The sequence below is a fragment of the Dicentrarchus labrax genome, unplaced genomic scaffold (genome assembly GCF_905237075.1).
Source record: "Dicentrarchus labrax unplaced genomic scaffold, dlabrax2021, whole genome shotgun sequence".
In the NCBI taxonomy this organism is placed as follows: Eukaryota; Metazoa; Chordata; class Actinopteri; family Moronidae; genus Dicentrarchus; species Dicentrarchus labrax.
This window is the reverse complement of record NW_026136707.1, coordinates 24,560,623-24,582,015: the sequence shown is the minus strand read 5'-3', so window position 1 is coordinate 24,582,015 and position 21,393 is coordinate 24,560,623. Positions and strand designations below refer to the sequence as shown.

At 40.4% G+C, this 21,393-nt stretch overlaps 1 protein-coding gene across 2 annotated transcripts in view; it reads left to right on the top strand.

Moving 5' to 3' along the window:
- Positions 1-4,563: 4,563 nt before the first annotated feature.
- tgfbr2b (transforming growth factor beta receptor 2b) overlaps positions 4,564-21,393 on the top strand; it is a 40,055-nt gene continuing 23,225 nt past the window's right edge. For both annotated transcript variants that reach the window (XM_051406771.1, XM_051406770.1), the window contains exons 1-3: positions 4,564-4,820; positions 15,555-15,699; positions 15,804-15,997. In XM_051406771.1, coding sequence (XP_051262731.1) covers positions 4,733-4,820; positions 15,555-15,699; positions 15,804-15,997 — 427 coding nt within the window. In that variant the 5' untranslated portion in view covers positions 4,564-4,732. The remainder of the gene's footprint in view (positions 4,821-15,554; positions 15,700-15,803; positions 15,998-21,393) is intronic.

Here is a 21,393-nt window from a genome sequence, read left to right as displayed (position 1 = left end):
ATACATGGTCCTGTATGGAGCTCTTTGGGCTTGTTAGAGACGGACAACTGCTGGTGTTGACAGTTGGAATTAATAATGAGCACATTACACACACAGTGACACATCCTTTACATCATTTTAGCTCTCGGGAACCAATTTAGCACTAAAAGCCTCCTAATTTGGAACTTGAATTCATCCCATAACACCCATGATCTCAGTGTCCCAGTTATGACCCCGGCTGTATCCACTGCTCGAAGCTTCAGGGATATAAATCGTTCTGTGGTTTCAGATTCTCTGACTGACAACAGAGTTCTGATATAATGTTGCAGCAACCCCTGCCTACTCCCCTCCATCAGCAATTATCATCAATCACATTAGTCAGCGGTCAGTGAGATTTATAGTGCACAGTATTGTATCATTTACCAATTCAGGCACATAAGGAGATCCAGTGTGGTTGTCAGAGATAGCATTTGTTGGATTTTTTCCGGCTGCCAAGGGTTCACATTTGTGTATTTCCATCCTCATGGTTTGGGTGTCAGCTGTAGGTACTTGAGACTGGAATGTATTATGTTTCAGCACAGTATGTACACTTGCTGTACATACAAAGTGGGCGTGAATTAAAGCTGCAGCAAGTAATTTTATTAAAGATAGTTGATTGTTGAGCTTTTTTCCCAGGGACTTGGGAATGAGACTCAACAGTTAACTATCTTCGAGCCTCCAACCCAAAGCATCTTTATATCTTTCTCGACTCTGATTGATTGTTTTTGTCAAGGCCCAGTAGATTCCTGCAAACGCCACTAGGAGCACTAGAGCCAGAGGAACCAGATATTTGCATAGATTATCTGGCTCATGTACTACTGTCAAGATATAGTGAAAAGCTTCCAAGTATGATGCTGTAGGTATCCCTGTAGCGTCATTTCTGGACATACAAAATAAAACTTCTGTTGTTACCGTTGTGAAATTGTTCCTGTTCTGTTTTGTCAGAAAATTATTTTTTCATGATTGTGTGTGTATCAAAGCCTGATCTTCTTCCTCTGTGCCATAGAGCTCCATTGTTGCACTGGGAGACTTGTTCACACGAACTGTAGTTTATTTTAACTCTATCCCACACACTGTCCTGCTGCCCCAAGTCTTAAAAAGAGCACCAAATGTTTATTAAACCATAGCTGAAAATAGTTACCAACAAAAATTACTTTCCTCCTGTTTGAGCAACTACAGTGATCAGCTTGTTTTGGAAATGACTGAGCCATTTTTAAATGTTTAAATGTTTTTAAAGATGGTCATCATCAGGATGCAGATGGGCAGCCGCCACCGCTATGTTCACCTCCATTTCTATTCCAAATTAAGTGGTGTCTGATAATGGAGGCTAAATCAGACTTCTTCAGAAATGCAGATGATATGCTGAGTTAGTCATTACATTAGCTCTACTTGAAAAGTGTCCTGAGATAACTTCTGTTATGAATTGGCGCTATACAAATAAATAATTGAATTGAATTGAATTGAATTGAATTGAATTACTCATCCTGCTTATTCATTCTCATTGTGTTCCTCCTGTGCATTTCTGAGTGGGGTTTGCATGTTCTCCCTGTTTCTGTGTGGGTTTCCTCTTCTTCCTCCCACTGTCCAGAGATATGCAGGTTAACGGGTTAATTGGTGACTCTAAATTGTCAAACAGCAACAGCAGAGTCAATCTCAGAGAGGGTGAACTCTGGCAGGCGGCTTATTTTGAGGGCTTGCATGATGATTGGCCAGCTTCAGACTTGTTCAGCCAATGAGCAGCAATGCCAGACTGCACAGGGGGAAATCAGTTATCCCTGTTAGCACGTGGAGAGAACACAGGGGAGAGGCAGAGAAAGAGAAGCAGGAAAAAAACACTACAGACCCTGCTTGGCATGTAACAGGATTGATGGCTGTATGAGCTCCTTTGTAGGTTTTTGCAGGTTGTAATATTATTTCCCTATTTATCAGACTGGCATTCTGACTGGCTTAACACCGCACAATCCTACAAAAGATAAGCTCGTGGTATAGATAATGGATGGATGGATGTGTTCAAATTAGAGATGACATCCCACCTGTTTTTTGGGGAAATAAGTACAAAATAATGCATGGGGTATTCTATTGTTTTGTTCTAAAATATTTCCATTTGATAGAAGGATGCCTGTAGTCTTGGGTAAAAAATACAAATCTACTTGGAACAATAATGTGTCTCAACAAAAAAAAAGTAAAATTTCCACATTAAAGTCCTTAAAAAGTTATCTACTCTTCTACCTAATAAATTTAAATTTACATTTTTTTTTTATGCACAGTGAAACTCAAACTTAAACAACAGATTTTTGAACAGAGGGGGACTTTAATCCGAGGTGACGATGCACCAGAATGTGATAATTAAATCTGCCTAAGGTGAAATAAAAGGGAAAAACTGGATGTTAGGGGGTTAAATCTAGCAGATCACTTGTATTTGAGATGCCCTGGGGAAAGCTGGGAATTGTGCAATCTCGTATCTTAGCAATGAGTGCAGTGACTGTCATAATAGATATATGGCCAGACCTACAAAGGTGCACAATTTCCTGAGTTGTCATAAGGAATGCTTAAGACAAAAATGTATATCTAACTGCAAATTGAATATCTTTGAATATCTGTGAATCACCTTGTAGAATTAACAACAGTTCACTTGAGAACACTGTTGGATACTATCTTATGTTGCAAATCCCAGAGTTTCCCATCTCCATACTTTTTAAAAAAGGATTTATTTTTTAGACATAAAGCCAAACTCGGTTTATTTGTAGTCCCAGGCTATAAAACATATTCTACTACGGCTGTCATGTGGGACCCGAAAACAAACAGAGCTCCGACCCGCTGGGGCCCTGACCCTACCGGCTGAATTCAGAGCTGGACTCCAGAGGACTGGTGAGGAGAGGGGTCGACGGGGGCTGTGAGACTCTAGAGAGTGTGTGGCTCAGTTCCAGTGTTGGTAGAGAGCAGCATGTCCAGACCTGCTGCCTCATATGAGCAGACAGACAGGCTCAGCTTTATTATCTCTCTGTCACTGGGCTCAGTTTCTGTGCTGTCATACAGATCACTGCCACTCATCAGTCAGCAAGCTCGTCAGTCACACACACGCACACACACCCACACACACAGAGGTAGGCAGTGTCCCAACTGCTCCTTATGTGTACAGTATCATTTTAGATTAAAGCAGCCACTCAGCCCAGGAAAATGAAAAGCAGTGACATGGGGAAACTTTGTATTCTCCCTGTCATTTGTAGCTTTGAGATATATAAGTAAAAGTTTAATTAGATTAAGTTTATTACAATCATCGTTCATAATACAGGGATCCATATTTATAAAAAAATATAACGCTCTAAAGAAAAGTAATTCAACATTTGACATGACAACAAAGGAACACCTGTACAATGACACTATATTATATACTGTACATATGATAATAACCGTGCCATAAATGTTACCTTTATCAAACACATAATGTTATTTTTTTGTTTGTTGAGCTTGTGTCCTGCAGGTGTTAACTCAAATTGTATTGAACTGTATTATATTTTGACTTGTGTTTATTATTGTGTCTAACAGTGTATTTCTAATACATACTGTGAACAGAACCATATGAGACTTTAGAAATGCTGCGGTGAATCGAAGTCTCCCTAATTCAACCCTCCTACCCCAAAGGTTATGACTAGACAGCAAAAAGGAGGTCTCCAACATTATTTATTTGGAGTTTTGATATTTCATTTTGACTTGTTAGTTCACCGTTTGTTTAGATTTTCTTTATAGCCATACTAGTGGTATGGCTCTATGGATGGCAGGGTCAGCCTGTCGGTCAACCACACTGAGACAACAACTATAAGCTAGATTGCCAAAATTTTTTAAGAAATATTGAATTTTTCCTGGGTGTTTTTCTACTGGCCTAAATATATTCACATTTAATGCTGACTATAAAAATTAGTTCCTGGAATCGGCCTAAAAAAATCCCAACCATCTGTACATTTTTAAAATTAAGAATGTCCCTCAAATTCCTAGAAAGAAACCACGGACAATGTCAATGTTCTCAGTGGTGACTATAGTCCTGGTAGTGAAAATGGTTAAGTTTATAGTAAAGAGTCATTTTGGGCACTTTATTGTTATTAGTCATACCTTCAGAATGTACCAAGTATATTTTGCCACTTAAAGTAGGTCTAAAGCTGATAAGCAGTTAGTAGGCCGATATGGGCATTTTACTCTCTTTTGTAAATTGTGAGGCAAATTATTAATGAATTAAGTGTATGTGAAGCTGTTTCTCCAGCTGTCTATTAGCTGTAAGTCTACACTTTCTGGAAATCTGTAGAAGCTCTGTGATATTTCAGAAAGCTGGAGTTTATGTAAATGTATACAGAGCTGTTTACTGTTCCCATTTCAAGTATTTGGATAGGTAATTCCACACACACACACACACACACACACACACACACACACATAGAGAAAGAGAGAGAGAGAGGGAGAGAGAGAGCGAGCGAGAGAGAGAGAGAGAGAGAGAGAGAGAGAGAGAGAGAGAGTTCTCCCTCCCTCCTCCGGTTTCCTGTCAGAGCACTGTGTGTATACAGTGTGTGTGAGTGTGTGTGTGTGTATGGATGGTTCAGCAGTGACTCTCCAGCTGCTGAGCGGAGTGGAGCGCACAGGACAGCGGACACACCAAACTCATTCCTCCACTGGACTCTCGCTGGTTTGACCTTTAATGTGACTGAGGATCTGCGGACGCACAAACATGGAGGCTCAGCGCGGTTCTTTATCTTTACAGGGGGCTTTATCCGTCTGTGTCTTTACGGCGCTGCTGCTGGAGTCCGGGACTGCCGGTGAGTTACGCAGATCCTAAACTTCACTGACACTCTGCCTGTACACCGAGCTCACTACGCCGCTCACTAATGTCAGTCTGTGTATGTATTTAAAAGCAAACCTGGGCTCTGTAGTCGTAATGAGCCTGGGAAACTTTCCTTCCAGCACGTTACGCACGGCTCTCCGGAGAGCCGACAACAGCCAGGCGCAACAGGTGACTCACACAGCGGCTGATACACTGCTCAGCTATGCTGCTGTTGGGTTAGCTCACTGTGCTTGTGACTTGTTTCATACAGCACACGTGTTTTTACACAGAGCACATTAGAAACATATTTGACCAGCTCTCTGATCAGATTACACAACTTTATGGATGTGTCCTGTAAATTATTTGGTCTAACTGATCGTCTATAGACTAATAGTTCTCAGTGCATTAGAGGCTCAACTTAAACAAATATTCTAACGATGAAGTACAACACAAAGTAGATGCTCATCTTCTAGTTGGAGCCTTGCACTTTTCTCGTATCCTTCATCTTAGGCACATGTGACTAAACCCCTGAACATTAAGTTTTCCACTGTTATTTCCCCTTAAGTGGCTTTAAAGGGACACTCAGTTTACCTGTCTGGAGGAGTCTATTCAGCCTGTGTAAACTGTTAATGCTGTACTCTGTGGCTCTGAAGGGTACTCTCTTAAGTCATGGGCTGTTATCTCAGATTAGTTTTAAGAGGGGTTGCAGTGTACCAGTACCTGGATATGAAATTTGTGTCATGCTGTGTACAGTTGCTTATCTACAGTACTGAATTTCCTCATTAATGCTATTTAAAAATATTTTAAAAAATGAATTATATTTTTTGAAATTATAACCAAGCATCTCTTCAACAAAGAGACCCTTATATTTGAATTATTTTAAGGGTCCTTGTAACTGATAATAATAATAATAGTAATACTGAGATTTTTAAATGAAATCTTGTGTTATGAAGCAAGGACATGGAGTTTGAAGTTTTAACTAAATATTGCATCATGGGAGTTGTAGGATCTAGTGTTTTTGGAGACGTACTGAATAGTAGGACCCTTTACAGATTCAATTTAAAGCATTCTTTTTTAAATCACTTGTAACTTGTGAGTGTCCCGAACCTTACCAGCGCTAATTAAACTACACAAATGCCCCTTTAAGGTTGAAAAGAGTCTCCTTATATCTGTCAGTATCGTATATGTTCTGTATCAGCTCGTTCCAGGTATTTATTGAAGCTACATGATGTTTACACTGAGTGAAGTATTCAAACCTAACACTGCATGTTTTAATGGCTGCACTGTTCCATCAGATGGAAATAATCTAGATTTCTTGTGCATTGTTTTATACAAATTTCCCCAAAACAGAATTTAAGAATTTAAGTGTTTCTGCAGGTTTGAACAATGTTTGGGTGCACTGTAGGAGTTTGTATTGAATGTCATGGCCCCTCAGCTCCTACATGGCCACAGTGGAAGATTGTTTAAATCTCCCTGTAAGTTTGTATGGTTGCAGCCCCGCTTTCCTTCCTCTACACTGTAATCCCACGTGTTAACAGTTGCAATTTAACAGTCTTGGCGGCTCTCCATCTGTCATACCGTAACACCTCCCATTTCAGTAAACCACAGAAACTTCCCCGTGCTGACAGGTGGGTTGGCTGAACACAGATGAAAATGAAAATTCTGCCTCAGTTGCCACACACTTCATGTGTCGTCCCCGTCCTCCTTCCCTTCTCCCTCTTCTTCTTCTTCTTCTTCTTCTTCTCCCCCTCTCTCTGCTGTTTGTTCCTGCCCTCCTCCCACACTTGGGCCTATTTTGAACCTGGAAATCCCACATACCAGAAGGACTGTGTGGTCCTGCTGCATTGTATGTGTCACAAATAGACACCCACACATGCACACACGCATGCATGCACAAGAAGACATACAAACTTCCACCCACACGGCCTCACCAGTGCTCCCCACCAATACATATTACCACACACACACTCCTTGTTATTCTGACTTCTCCGGAGCACCTCGGCCCGGAGGAAGCTGCTCACCAGTCTCCGAGTACCGGAGCAGCTTGACATTGTGGTTATCCAAACACCAGGGCTGGACTCTGTTGTTTTTATCTTTTCTTTCTTTGTTTTCTTTCAATTGATGTGGATAACCATCCGCTCAGTGGGCTGTCACAGGAAGGTTCCTTCTTCCTTCCTTTCCAGGGAATCTTCACAGCGTCTTGGCAGAGGCCACCGAGTGCTTGCATACTTGCCGATCCTTGAGCTTAGCCAAGATAGTGCTGAGCTATTTTGAAGGTGCCAATCAAAAATGAAGGCTGATAGGGAAACAGGAGGCTGCATGACAGGGGGTATGGATTGTCTTATGACTGCTGTGTACATGTGAGTTTAAGCCCCCAAAGTGCTCTTTTTACTATGTGAAGTTGTTCATGTGAGTTGGCCCTGCAAAGTCCAGTTCCTACTGTATTTACACTGACTTTACTGGGCTTCAGTGAGACGAAGAGAGAAGGGGGTCACCCACTTTAACCTCCTTTAAAGTGCCTTCCTTTGATTTTTACCATATTAGTCGACTTCCCCTCGCGCTCTCCCCTCTCCACTCGCTTCGCTGACTCTCCGGGGTCAAAGCGAAGAAGGAGGGATGGAGGCACAAGGGAGAGAGGAAACCTGAGAGAGTTGAGGGAGGGAGATAAAGATGGGAGGAATGAGAGGATTACAGCCAAGTTGGAGAGGGGTGGATTAGGAGGGGAGTCGTAGAGGTGGGAGGATAACTTTCAGGAGCTGAGGGAGAGAGCTGAGCCGCCTGCTGTGGCAGTTATGTAGCCCTGCGCAGCCTCTTGCCAGTTGTCTTCCCTCATTTCAGTGACGGGACTAGAACGAAAAGAAGAAGGATTCTCATTTCCACAGAGATATTTTCAATTTGTATTTGCCATGCAGCACTGCCCCAGAGAAGTGTAATCTATTTTAAGGGTTTTATAGGCTTAGATTTAGCCACACACAGATCTACACACATTAAGCTGTTATACTCTCTACATGTAGACGTCTTGAAGCACACTTTGAAGCTCCGCCTACTGTTTAAAGCCTGTGAAACGGCTGAGAGACACTCTCACACCTCTCCAAAACTGTGTGTAATATTACACACAGCTGGCACAGTGCAGATACCTTCATTAATTATTTAAATCTTGCGACATGATAGGGTAACTGTTAACTGACCATGTCTGCTTTTCTGACAGCAGTGAGCTGCACAGTTTATATAGTGAGATATAGCAGCAGAGATATCCAAACCCTTATTTTCTTCTGAGATTTAAGAACTGTTTAAGAACTAATTATTATAAGTAATATTTAATCTATATTAACTAGAGCAACAATTAGTCGATTGATCAATTAGTTGTCGACTGTTAGATTTATCAATTTTAGCTTTTCAGATGTGAATATTTTCACGTTTTTAGTCCTCTGTGACAGTAAACTGAATATCTTTGAGTTGTGGACGTCACCTTGGGCTTTGGGAAACACTGATCAATATTTTTCATCATTTTTTAACAAATAAAGAGTGGATTAATTGAGAAAATAATCAACAGATTAATCAATAATGACAATAATCATCAATCAAGTTGCAGCCCTGTTATAAGTTTGCAGGTATCCACACCAACAGCTGCAGCAGAAACAGTATAGACCACATAAGTTAATAGAAAATAATTAGCTTAATTGTGACGTCTACAGGGGGTCCTAGGCCTCTGTATGTTGCACAGTGAAACAACTGCACAGCTGTCATCAGATTTTGATTCGATTATTGCAAATTCCGGACTGTCTACTTCAAACCAATGAGGAGAGCACTGACATAACACACAAATATTGAAACCTCTCATGTGAAAAACCTAGAATTTCTCTTGCTTCGGCAGAAACGTTTGTGTTCATGTCCAGTAGGATCCTGTCGCTCACAGTAAGAAGCTGATTGAGACAATTGGCTTTCAGGGCCTTTAAGTGATACTGCCTGCCTGGTGTGCATATTTTTCCCCTTTTCCATTCACATTTGAGCAGTTTGAAGCAGTTTTTCCTGTATATGGGTGATAAACTGCAGTCGCGTTTCCTGTCTGTCCTCCCATCCACTGTGAGCTCACATCCTCAGTGGTTTGGAAAAAGAGGGAAAGGGGGAGAGGGGAGGATATAGAGGGGGGGATTTCAGCTGATGAGACGAGGTGCTGTGTTTGCATCTGCATGACAGTGAGTTTCAATGCTGATAAGTTCTGCTTCACATTAGCTGCAGACAATTGGAATGGATGTGATGAGATGATAAATGATTTGAATTGGCTGTTGGGTTGGGAACAACAACTCAACAAGTGTGAAAAAACAATATTAGTGTTGCTGAACTTTGCATGTGCTTGTAGGTAGAATGTATTAATGCAAGTGTAAGAACTTCCAAAGTGAAGTAAACAGGAATGGGCTGAAAGGGCAACCTTTTTTAACTCTTTCAGTCATTTAAAATTATTTAAGCATAGTATTTATCATGCTGATATTAACAGAAATATCTATATACCAAGCAAATGTCCAGTCGTGTACATGCATTTGTCATTTCAGGAATCAGCTTTAAGGTTATTGTTATATGTTACTGGAGGATGTTGCATCTTCACCTTAAAGTAAGACACTTGTCTTCACTTTCTCTAGTGCTAACAAACTGAAACACAAGCATTTATCAAGCTTATTCATTGGTCTGACTGCCAGATGGAGGCAGGCCACAGTAGCATGATTTCCCTCCTGCAGTAACAGGAGCACAAAGAAATCTCACATTTCAATTACTGCTCCTTCAGGAGCCATCAAGAGCTCGCTTAATGGCAGTCCACACTTTCCTCCTCCACCTTCCTGTGACGCACTGAGGTCACTTGTGTTTTCATACTACAATTCCTACACATGGGCTATAGCAGCAGAAGAAAGTGTGGCGGTAATAAAAGAGAAAGTCAAAGCGCTTTAGCAGCTGGAACAATGACCCACATACCACCACAGACCTTCATGCACAGTTACCCTTTAACTTTCTGCACCGGCACAATCTGCTGAGACTTCAAAGTAAAGGGTGTGAAGCTGCAGCCTCTAACTATCTAAGATCAACAGTGCTGTAATTTTGTCATAAACCCAGGAAAGTAAGTAAATGGAGACATTTAGGGTGGTGTTTTTCTTTTGCCTTGATTTACCCTTTGAACCGTTTGACGCAAAATTCACATCCGTCCTGCTCAGACTCATAACTCAGTCAAATCAAAACATTGTGGACGTTTGCTGGAATCAGCAGAACTTTTTTAAATGATAGCTGTTTGTCATAAATGGATAGCTTTTCTGTACTATCAAAAGAAATCCTGGTAAAAGCGAAAACAGGAACTGCTACTTAAGCACGGCTTGACATTGTGCAGATACACTGTAATATTCATAATATATAATGCAACCCAATGATGGGATGATGGCAAACTCAGTGGAATCAATAAAAGTTATCTTATTTTGTTTGTTTTACTCTATCAAAAACTTTTTTAACAGTATTAACACAGAATAACCAATCAACACGGTGTTTATATCCATAAACACACTGTCCTCCATCTGTTCATATGCAAATATTTCCTGTGAGTTGAAAATCTGTAGACAATTTCAAATTATGTGAAACTCTCTTTTATAAAGTGTCCTATAGAACAGACTATTAAACCTGACATGGAATTTGTGCCAAACTTATAATAACTATATGTTATTACTTTAGAAACATTTTGAAAAATGTGTTTATTTCCTTTCTTTTCATGATTGGTATGAGAAGATCTATACATGTCTCCTGTGATAAGTATGAGGCTGGAGTCAGGGTGTGGTTAGCCTAGCTTAGCATAAAGATTGGAAGCATGGGGAAACAGCTTCTCTAAAGTTTGCTTACTACAGTAACATGTTGTATTTTGCACTTCCAACACTTTGTCAGGTGAAACACGGAACTGAGCGTCATGTCACTGACTCTTTGAGACCACTGGTGACCTCACTGTGTTGACAAGACTTGGAAACCACAGCTTGCTCCTGGCATTTGTTCACCAAGTAATATTTACAGCACTTGCTTCCCCCTAAAACCACTAATTGTTATGAATGTTAGAGATGTTTTTTTCTCTTTAGACAAAGCCAGAGCTACCTGTTTCCCCACTGCTTCCAGTCTTGTTGCTAAGCTAAACTATACACAAGACATGTGTGCAAAAGCCAGTACATAAAGGGCAGGAAAGAGTGAAAAGAAAAAAGCCAACATAGCCTGGGTCCAAAGACAACCAGAGTTCATCTTCTACCAGCAAATATAATATATATATATGTATACATATTATATATATTGTGTGTATATATATTACAGTATGTATGTATGCACACCTTGCACAGGCTGAATATATGACACATGTTTACATTATATCGATATTAATGTATAATATCTATGTGTATACACAACCCAAAGTCTATCTATCAAAACCTGTCTGACAATCAAAAGCTGACGGTTAATGAGCTCTTAATGTGTAATCAGTAATCAACAACAGTCCAACAAAGATTAATCAACACCATAAAAGACTCACTGAGCTCACTGGCTGCAGTGTAAGTCAACCCCCATTACTCATTCCGCTTCATTCACTCTCTGAGGCACTTTGCTGCACTAAATCGACACGTTTTATTTGTCTCTGAGGTTGTGAGTGGGTGTTAGCGCTGAGCTATTTCACGCTCTCTGCCTGTGTGTGACGGAATGTGTCTTGAAAGTATATTAACTGTGGTTCCTGTTCAATGAATAATCCGGCCTATGTAGACTGTGATCGGGTGTCACACGCGCCCCATATAAACACACACTGTTAAAGGAGAATCGGTAGAGTTGGACGACATGAGGGAGTCGAACTTGAAGTCCTCCTCTGGTCTGGGTTTACTGTTCTCTGACATGCCGTCAGTTGATTGAATGATAGCACAGACTGCGCTGTGTGCACTTGTTTTGTCTATGTCTTGGATTTCAGATGTGTGAGGGCTGTTGTTGTTGTTGTTTGCGAGGAAGGGGCTCCTTTCATCACGGTGAAGTGTCTATCTGTCATATCAGACATCCTCTTTGTTCAATCCGTAGAGTCCAAAGGTGTATGAGCATGTAGGCCTACTTTACCACTCTGGACCAGATATTTATATGAACTGATGAAGGCTCATTTAAGTAGAATTTACTGCAGCACAATCCACACAGCACAGCTTAATAACATTTACCTGACTGAGTTCACTCTATGGGAGCTAATGGAGCTAACCAATGGTTTAGACAGAGAACTGAAGTTGCGCTTGCATTAACTGATTTACATCTGCTGCTTCATTCACGCTTCACAATCGCTGGTTCTGTGTCTATCAGCAGACTACTCACATCCACTCATACTCGTTATATACTGTAGTAACTTGAGACTCGTCCTCCAATGTTGTCTACAACCCAGAGATATTCAGTTTACTATCATAGCGGACGAAAGAAACTATTCACATTTGAGAAGCTGAAATCAGAGAATCTAGATATTTTTGTTCTTTCTGACCAAAACCAACGGCTCAGCCCCCATCACACCACTTCTTAACTCTACATTGGTTGCCAATAAGCTTTATTACTTGTTTATAAATGTATACATGGAGTCAGTGCTTGAGTTATATAGGCCTGTGAGACATCTTAGATCTCTAGGGAGTGGATTGCTAGTGGTGCCAAGGGTCAAATCCAGGGTCAAAAAGGAGAAGCTACTATGCAGAACAGCACTGGAACTGCGTGATGGTCTTAGGACGCCACAACCATTAAACCCAGACTGAAAACTAAATTCTCAAGCGCTTTCACCTAAATGTTTTGAAAACCCAAGGTCTTATTATTTACTTATTATTCATTTTTATTCCTTTTCTTCATTTTATCTCTTTTTTCATTATGCTTTTTATCATTTTTATAAGTGGGTTGTTTCATTGCAGAATTGTGTTTTATCTTGAGCTGTCTTGTTTTTAACTGCTACTACTGCACCTTTAATTTACCTTTGTGTATGAAACGTGCTGTATACATAAACTGCTTTATATTAAAGTTGACTCAAAACAATGAATTATCAAAATAGTTGCGGATTAATTTAATAGTTGACAAGTAATGGATTAATTGCAGCTCTATTCTCATTATTACTCTGCTGACAAGCACATGCCAACGCTCCTTCCAGATTTTTTTGCCACATCTAAACATTTGCTCTGACCATGTCCAGAGTAAGTGTTTCTGACTCAAATGTTAATAATGTAATATGTCACTGTGGCTCATAGTGCAAGTTCCGTAACTAATCCTACAGTACAGGAATGTGTCTATTACTGAAATAGTTCACTTGAAGCCCCCTACTCCAGTCATAAAACATGTCTGCTGCTATCAAGATGTTGATATTTGATAAAGAGCCTGTGCATATTTTTAGAAAACCTAATTCAAATGACCTTGACATTTGCAATAAGTCTGATGGCTAAATATCCAGCCCTACAACAAGTTGCAAGCGCCGTTCCCCACAATACCAACCATCACCAGTTAAACAGCACCAGCTTCACAGATGGAGGCTAGGCAAGTGGTGGGCTGTAAGCCAAGTTATGAAGAGACAGACATTTTTAGAGAGCAGAGATAAAATATTGAAAAGAAGTGTTACTGATATGATGGATAAGGAATAAACAGTTAGTTACAAATGAGTTGCTGAAAATCACAGATTGTAGTATCTGGTGCTTCATTTATGTTAGAAAATCAACATTAAAGCCAAGGAACACAATTCAATCTGTCAGAAAGACCAAAGAAAGCACCTCCCAATGAATAATTGCATTGAGCTAAATAAGCTAGTGGAACAGCTGCTAGCCTGGGTGATGTCAGGACCTGAACCAGAACTCGTCACTGCTTTTCATTTTAACCAGAAGTGTTGGGAACGCTGCTTTACATGGTGCAGAGCTGGAAGGAATTCAGTGTCCTGCTCAGTGAAGCTGAACTGGGGCAGATGCTTGGCGACACGGAGGCTCAAACTCAGACCTCCCAGATCAGGGAGGGTTTCTCCAACTCTTAAAACCACGTGCTGCACCACAACACCTGCATACTGTACACAGAGCTTCTATCCCGCCCTGTAAGTCCGCCCTTCCTTTCCTTTCTAGATCCGAAAATGTAGTTTAAAAAGGCACAATTAAGCTCTACAACCTTAGAGTTCCTTGCAAAGTTCCTTCAGGGGACTTGAAGTCAGAGAGGCAGGTCTGAACAGGTCACAGAGCAGAGGGAGATCAGAGAGGTGTAGGCGGCTCAAGTCGTGCTAAGGAGAATGACAGGGATAAGATTGTACTGATTATACAGCCAGCCCAGGCAGGACACGACCTACTATACCGAACGCAATACCTCGCAACCAGCCGAGTTGATGATATCAAACAGTGTAACCATATCTCAGGGATGATTATTCCTCTAATATAAGGTTCTGGATCATGAATTTCATCTATAAAACACAGAAAGAACATCTCGTAAGCGAGAACAAGACCACGTGGAATCTGCCTATGTTTATAATTAGCCAGGGTAGTCATGCTGGATGGTGGTTTAGATGGATTTGACTTCACATTTAACAGATTTGTCATCTCTTACTTCCAGAAAATCAGATTAGAAAACACTCCGCATCCCGTCTTTGATGAATTAATTAAAAAAAGATGGAGTTTGATTTGCTGCGTCTCTCAGGAAATCTCTTTTGCATCATCTTATTGAAGGCATTTTAAAAGATTGCATGAGGTTTTTGGTTATGTATCTAAATGTGTTTGATGTGAGAAATTGCTGTAACTTGGCACAGGCTGCCTATTGATTCAGCTGTGGTTGTCTGTGTTGAGCGTTTAGTGTGGTCATGGCCTACTTGTGAATGGCTCGATGGTTTCCTTAGGCCCCCATTCAGCACATTTGAGGTGGCTGATCTGGGAAAATGCTGTGCAGCCCCGTGGAGGTGTTGCCCTGGTTGTCGTTGTCTGTGTTGACGTTGTTTGCAGTCCTAACCCGGTTAACTTCAGGAAGCTGGTGCTGTCCTGTGGTTCAAACCTACTGAGTGTACAGTATGAGGTTTAAAGTAGGTTTATGAATAACGTATTCACAGAGCTACTTCAAATATATCAATATTTGTTTGGAAAAGCCCCCAAATGAAGACGTTTAACTTGAGAAACATTATTGTGGCACATTAGTAAAGAATTGAATAAAAATATCTAAAGATGGAATTAGAAACTAATAAATTGTTTTATTCCCAACTCTTCAGACATTCACTGTTTATAATTTACTCTAAAATATGGTCATAAGAGATCATTAAATAATGTTTTATTTGTTTTTATCTGAGTTTTTTAACACGTCATTTTCAAAATTAATCTAATTAATTAGTTTAACTTGTTTGCAACATGTCATGTGGCAGCTAGGGTGGCTAGGCATTTATTATTTGTGGCACCTGCCACCCCAATGCCACACTTTTACATCTGCCCCTGTGCTTATGTAGCATCTCAAAAGGAAAGGATTCATCTTTTGGGCAAAGTGAATGTGCTCAGATAGTTATGGTAATGAGTTCATTAGAATCTCTGGTACAGAAGTGGAAATGTAGGTTTCATCCTCTGGAGACTATGAATATCCACAGCAAATTTCATATGACCACGAGTGACTTGCTGTGAACCAAGAATCAGAGAACTGGCATTTACAATTGCTGTGTTTTCGGTGTGATAATAGTAAATGCCTGAAACATGAAGCCAACCTGATGGATACTTTTGTGTGTGTTCTGCAGGTATGCCCTCTTTTTACCCTATGCCTCAGCTTTGTAAGTTCTGTGATCTGGAGCTTTCCTCCTGTAGTGGTACAGGAACATGCATGTCCAACTGCTCCATCACATCCATCTGTATGGACTTCAGCGAGGTCTGTGTCGCTATCTGGTAGGTACCTGAGAGCAGAAATCATCTCTTAGATGTGATTAACTGATAACTAGACAGCTCCTAATGTTTACATGTTTTACATCTCTGCTCTCTCTGTCTCCTAGGAGGAAAAATGAGACAGCCTTCTCCATTGAAACGCTCTGCCATGACCCGTCTATGCCGCTGTATGGCGTTATGCTGGACGACTACAACAGCTCCACCTGTGTAATGAAGGAGAAGAACACGACAACTGGGATGGCTCACTTCTGCTCCTGTACTGAAGAAGAGGAGTGTAACGACATACTGTTATTCTCCCCGAGTGAGTACACAAAACTAGCATGCTCTAATGAGGTTAAAGCTGCCCTGATCAATATATTTATTTCAACCTTGGATCAATTGACTGTGAGTAAGGTGAAAGGGGTCACTGTACTGACAAACCCACAGAGAATTATCTCTTCCCCACAGCTCTGTGGTGCATTTTAGCATCTTTCAGTTCATTGTTTTAGCGGATGTTGCATAATCATAATGTTGTTGTTGGTTTGATTAGAGCGGAGGACATAACCAGTACCTGTGGCACCTGAAGAACTGCTCACAAATATTTTGTTTCATTTTTTTAAAAAGCCAGTTCCTCCAGGAAGTTTTGGTGTTGCGATCAACAATTCAAATTTACAATTAAAGTCCCCTACGCAAAACATTGAGCCATAGACCACCAAAATCCTGGCAATTTCATTCTCACCAGAACAATTTTTAATTAACTATACAAAAACTTTTTCTGCAATTTCATTGCAAAAACTACCTGACAACATCACAAACCGCATTGCGATTTCTTTAGAGGAATTTTGAAATTGTCTTTTTGTCATCTCAGTCTCTTTCAGGAACTGTAATCGTGTTTTTATCTATTTTCATTCTGGCTTCAACTCAGTTAAGTTGTGGTGTCCTTAAAAGGTTTGTTTTTGGACCAATTCTGCTTTCTACATACATGCTGCCTCTTGGCCAGGTTGCTTCAAATCATGATGTGCTTTACAATTTTTATGCTGAAGACTCAGCTTTAACGATAAGTCTGAAGTAATTCTGTTCGGCCCCCTAAATTCCATCAGCTGTTATTTTTTTTATTATTAAATGCTTTAAAGTTCATTTTGATATTGTTCACACATCCGTTATAGCATATCTGGTCGACCGACCATAAAATCAGCCTGTTATCTGTTCAGACAGCTGCACAGTATATCAAAAACTGCCATCATTTGCTTAACACCGCAATACATGTCCACCCTTTCCTCATATGTTAATGAGCAAACAAGATCTTGTGTCAGGCATTCTTTGCCTCGCCATCTTTTTCTATGTTTAACCACTTGTCTATTTGGCCCTACTTTCTTTAATTTATCAGTAAATCATCTCTTTGTTGTCATCTTCTCACCCCCTCCCCCTCTTCCTCCTACTTCTCTGACTTTAGCTCCAACCACAGACAAGGAAACTCTGTGTGTATTTTGGCATGTAAAGCTGTTCATGAATTTCAGTCGTGGGTGTGCTTTTAGGTCCCATTATGGTTGCTACTGTCTTATGGAGAGTGCGTCGTCATCACAAACAGGAAGTGGAAACGCGGTGTTTGCATCACACGTAAACAACGAGTGGGGAATCCTCAGTGTGGTCACAGACACACAGCTGGGTGCGTTCTGTTCTGTGCTGTGTGTTTGGTTTCTGCCTCTCGCTGTGCTGAGAAGAAAATTACGTGTCTGTCTCAGCCTCTGAATGTGTGTGTGTGTGTGTATGTGTGCGTATGTGTGTGGTTGTGTAGCCATGCTGGAGAGCTCAGACATATGGTTTCCTGTCTGTGTTTAACTCAAATCAGAAACATCTCCAGCACATGGCAAACAGGCCTCATGGACACAGAACACCTCTGTAGTGAATGACAGTGAGGTAGACTCTGTCTGCTGCTATGGGGCAGTTAATTCATTCCCTTCCTACGTTACTGTGTTATTAAAGCAGATTAGAATCCTCTTCTTCCCGCACGACTGACTAAACTCCAACTTTCATCTGCTGTACATACATACTGAAAATAATGTGGGAGGCTGAAGGGTGGGCAAGCGCTGAAACATAGTATTCTTCGGCTGTTTTAAAGCTTCAGGTTTGGTTTTGAGAGATTTAAATGTAATTTGTCAATGCTGTGAGCTGCATAGTAACCTCCATTGAATTCTAATAACTGGAAACCTGGACACACAAAATCTGATCTATCATGCCTTCAAACTGCTAACCTTTAACTTTGATTTGTCATTTGGGTGAAGTGACCCTTCAACTTTTCATTCATACAATTACACATTACATACGCTCACAGGTAACTAGCTCTTCATCACTACCTTTAAGAGAAAACTACATGCATTAGCTATAACACAGACACATCAATAGTCACACCGCTTGTGCATCCCGCCATTTATAATTGGCATTTTCTTTAATTTGAGATCCTCCTTTGCGTGTCTGACTTGCTTGTGGGATGTCTGAGTCTTACGGTAGTGAATGCAGCCGAATTCACCTCTTCAAACCACACTTCAAAGAAACTTTGTTTGTGTTGGAAATTGAGCACAACCTCGCTAGCATGGTTTCACCTGCAAACAGCGATTATGTGGGCAGTAAATTAGCTATAATTTAAATATGTATGGTCGTGAGTAGCAATGGTTGGCCGTTTTTTTTTTTCCATTCACTGCACACATTTAGTAAACAAGCTGGAATTCTGACTTCTGACTGCTATGGTATTGCTTGTCTCCAGAGCTGCTGGTCCATAGCTGGCGCTGCATTTTGATCTTCCTGTTATTGATCCCTACAGCGATCAATAAGCATGAGACAGCACCACTATGGAAAATAGTATAAAGAGGTACAGGGAGGCCTGGGAACTGAAAACCTGAGCACTTTATACTAAATTTGGCATGTTAAGTGGCTCTATCAAGGATGTGTACAGTAGTTTGTGTAAATCCTAATCTGTCTTTGTGTCTTTCAGTTTGTATCTCTCACTGAAACACACACACATACACACACACACACACACACACACACTTAGAGCCCTGAGGGTAAGGGTTGTGGTTCCTTCCTCCCATTGAGGACGCATGCAGCAGGAAGTTCTTGTTTGTTTATTGGACTTCTGCCATGGCTTATTCCTCTACAAATGCCTCACATTGTTCTTCCCCAGCATTGCATTCTTATGACGTGCCTGTAATAGTGTTTGAGCATGTGGTTTACTGCTATACGAGAGAAGATGCTTGTGGATTCTGGTGTGATACAAATGTCACCATGAGGGAGGGAACATTGCGATCCCACTGCAGCAGACACTAACAGGGCTTGTTGGTTTTGATGGACAGCTCGGTGGAGGCCTGTCAGAAGTGAATCAGATGTGGGCTGTGTTGTCACTACTGTCTCAGTGTGGTGAGATGAGGAAATGTTAGATCAGAGCCTCGGTTTATCTAAGCGGCTCAAAGTGGGATTTGTCCAGTTTGGGGACGTAACTGCACAGCGAGCGCAGAGTTTAAAGCTTTCTCAGTTGATTGATGATTCAGCATTAGCCTTAGATGTGTCAAAATTGAGTTTTAAGGCTGCACTAATCAATATTTTAATATTAGAATTATATTTTTATGTCAGAAATGGGTCTAATGATTATGTGCACTGTTAAAGGTGTCGTAGTGATGAATCCAACTAACAATATCCCCTGACACCTAATGGTGATGATGAACTAAAAAGCAGGGGGAAAGGAAGAGAACTAATGTTTTATCTTCACACAAGGTTACAGATTTCATTGAAAGTTAGGTCAGAGGCCAGGGAGGATTTTGGTGCAGACAGTGTCACCATGTGACCACCTATAAAGCACTTCAGCATTTTGACACACAACTCTGTAACTTTCAACTTTCACATTTTTCAAGGCAAAATCCCTGGATTCCCTAGTTTCAATCTACCTTGGAAAAACAAACCCACAATGCATGCATTTGCCAATTTCATCCACTCTTTGCTGTGTTTTTATCAAATTTCTCACATATGCCATACATGATGTTTTATGTAATATCATACCAAGAGTCAGATTTTATTTATGTAGCCCAAAATCACAAATCACAGCGGGGGGGTTGGTCAAGTTGCTGAACAAAGAAATTATAAGAAATAGAAATAAGAACAAGTATGTGCATATTATTACAATATATAACAACAATATATCTAATAAATATTAACAATATAAAATAAGAATATGTGTTAAAATATGTACATTATACTACAGTATATAACAATAATAAAAAGAAATAGAAAATAAGATAAATAGTAAAATATGTATACTGCAGGGCGCCGGTTAGCTCAGTTGGTAGAGCTGGCGACTCATATACCGAGGCTGAGTCCTTGCTGCAGTGGCCCATGGTTTGAATCCGACCTGCGGCCCTTTGCTGCATGTCATCCCCTCTCTCTGTCCCCCTTTCCTGTCTATCTTCAGCTGTCACTATCATAAAGGCAATAAAAAGCCCCAAAAAATAGTTTAAAAAAACAAATATATATATATATATATATATATATGTATACTGCAATATATAACAGCAGTGTACTGAATAAATACTGCGTACTAATAATGCTGAGAACTGGATCCATGAATAAGTCAGCTAATGAAACAATGGAGAGTATTGCACATTAATCTGGGTATTGCATTTTTTAAGGTCCAGTCAGCTCCTCTGTGCATCCAACACTCTGAGGGAGGAGCTGAAACATTTGATGGACACAGGCAAGAATAACTTCCTGTGGCGCTCTGTGGTGTCTCTGAGAGGAATGAGTCTTGCACTGAAAGTCCTCCTGTGTTTAACCAGCACCAGTTCTGACCCATTTAAATAAGCCTGAATTTAGGTGCTCTTTAAAGATCCTGTCTGTCACATCACCATCGTTGTCTATCAGTATGTGTATTTTGATTTAGATCAGACCCGCCACGTGACTTTTTCATGTTTCATATCAATTTAAATTAGCCCTTCATACACAATTAAAAACACAATTCTATTGAAAGAATGCATTTTGTTTGGCACAAAATAAAAGGTCAAAGGGTTGATGAGAAGAGAGCAGCATTCTGGGCCTTCATTTGTTGATTGATGAAAGTTAGTAATGGAAATATTTTCAGTATCAGTTTCAATTTCAATATTGTGCTTCCCTGTAGTACTTGAACGTTGCAGTGGCCCTCCTATGAGATGACAATAGCAGCAGTGGCCCCAAGACAATTAGAGTTTGAGACCTCTTTTCTAAACATTTTTATTATTAGAATAAACAGTTTTGAAGACTGTGTGGCCTTGGTGTACGTATGTACTATTGCATTCTGGTTTCTATTTAATTTGGCATTTCGGGGTGGACTGTAAGTATTTAAGTTAAGATATTAGTGTGGACAAAACCCCTTTTTCAAATCTAATCAGAAATAGTGTGGATATACTACTTTAGAATCCTCATTTTGACTTCCTGTGCTTTCACAATCATTGTGATCATCCCTCACACTCGGAGAGACCTAGACTAGACCTCTGTGATACGACATTTGTTTCTAATTAAGAAGATTTGGAGCAGACTAACACTGCCTCTCAGCCAGTGTCAGTTGCACATGTGTTTTGGAGCTTGTGAACTAGTTTCAGTGGGAAGGGAGGCATCGATACTAAATACTGCCTTGTCATAGTAACATGCTATTTGTTTTAGTGCTGTATTTACAGCTGTGCTCTTGTGAAAGTCAGTTTT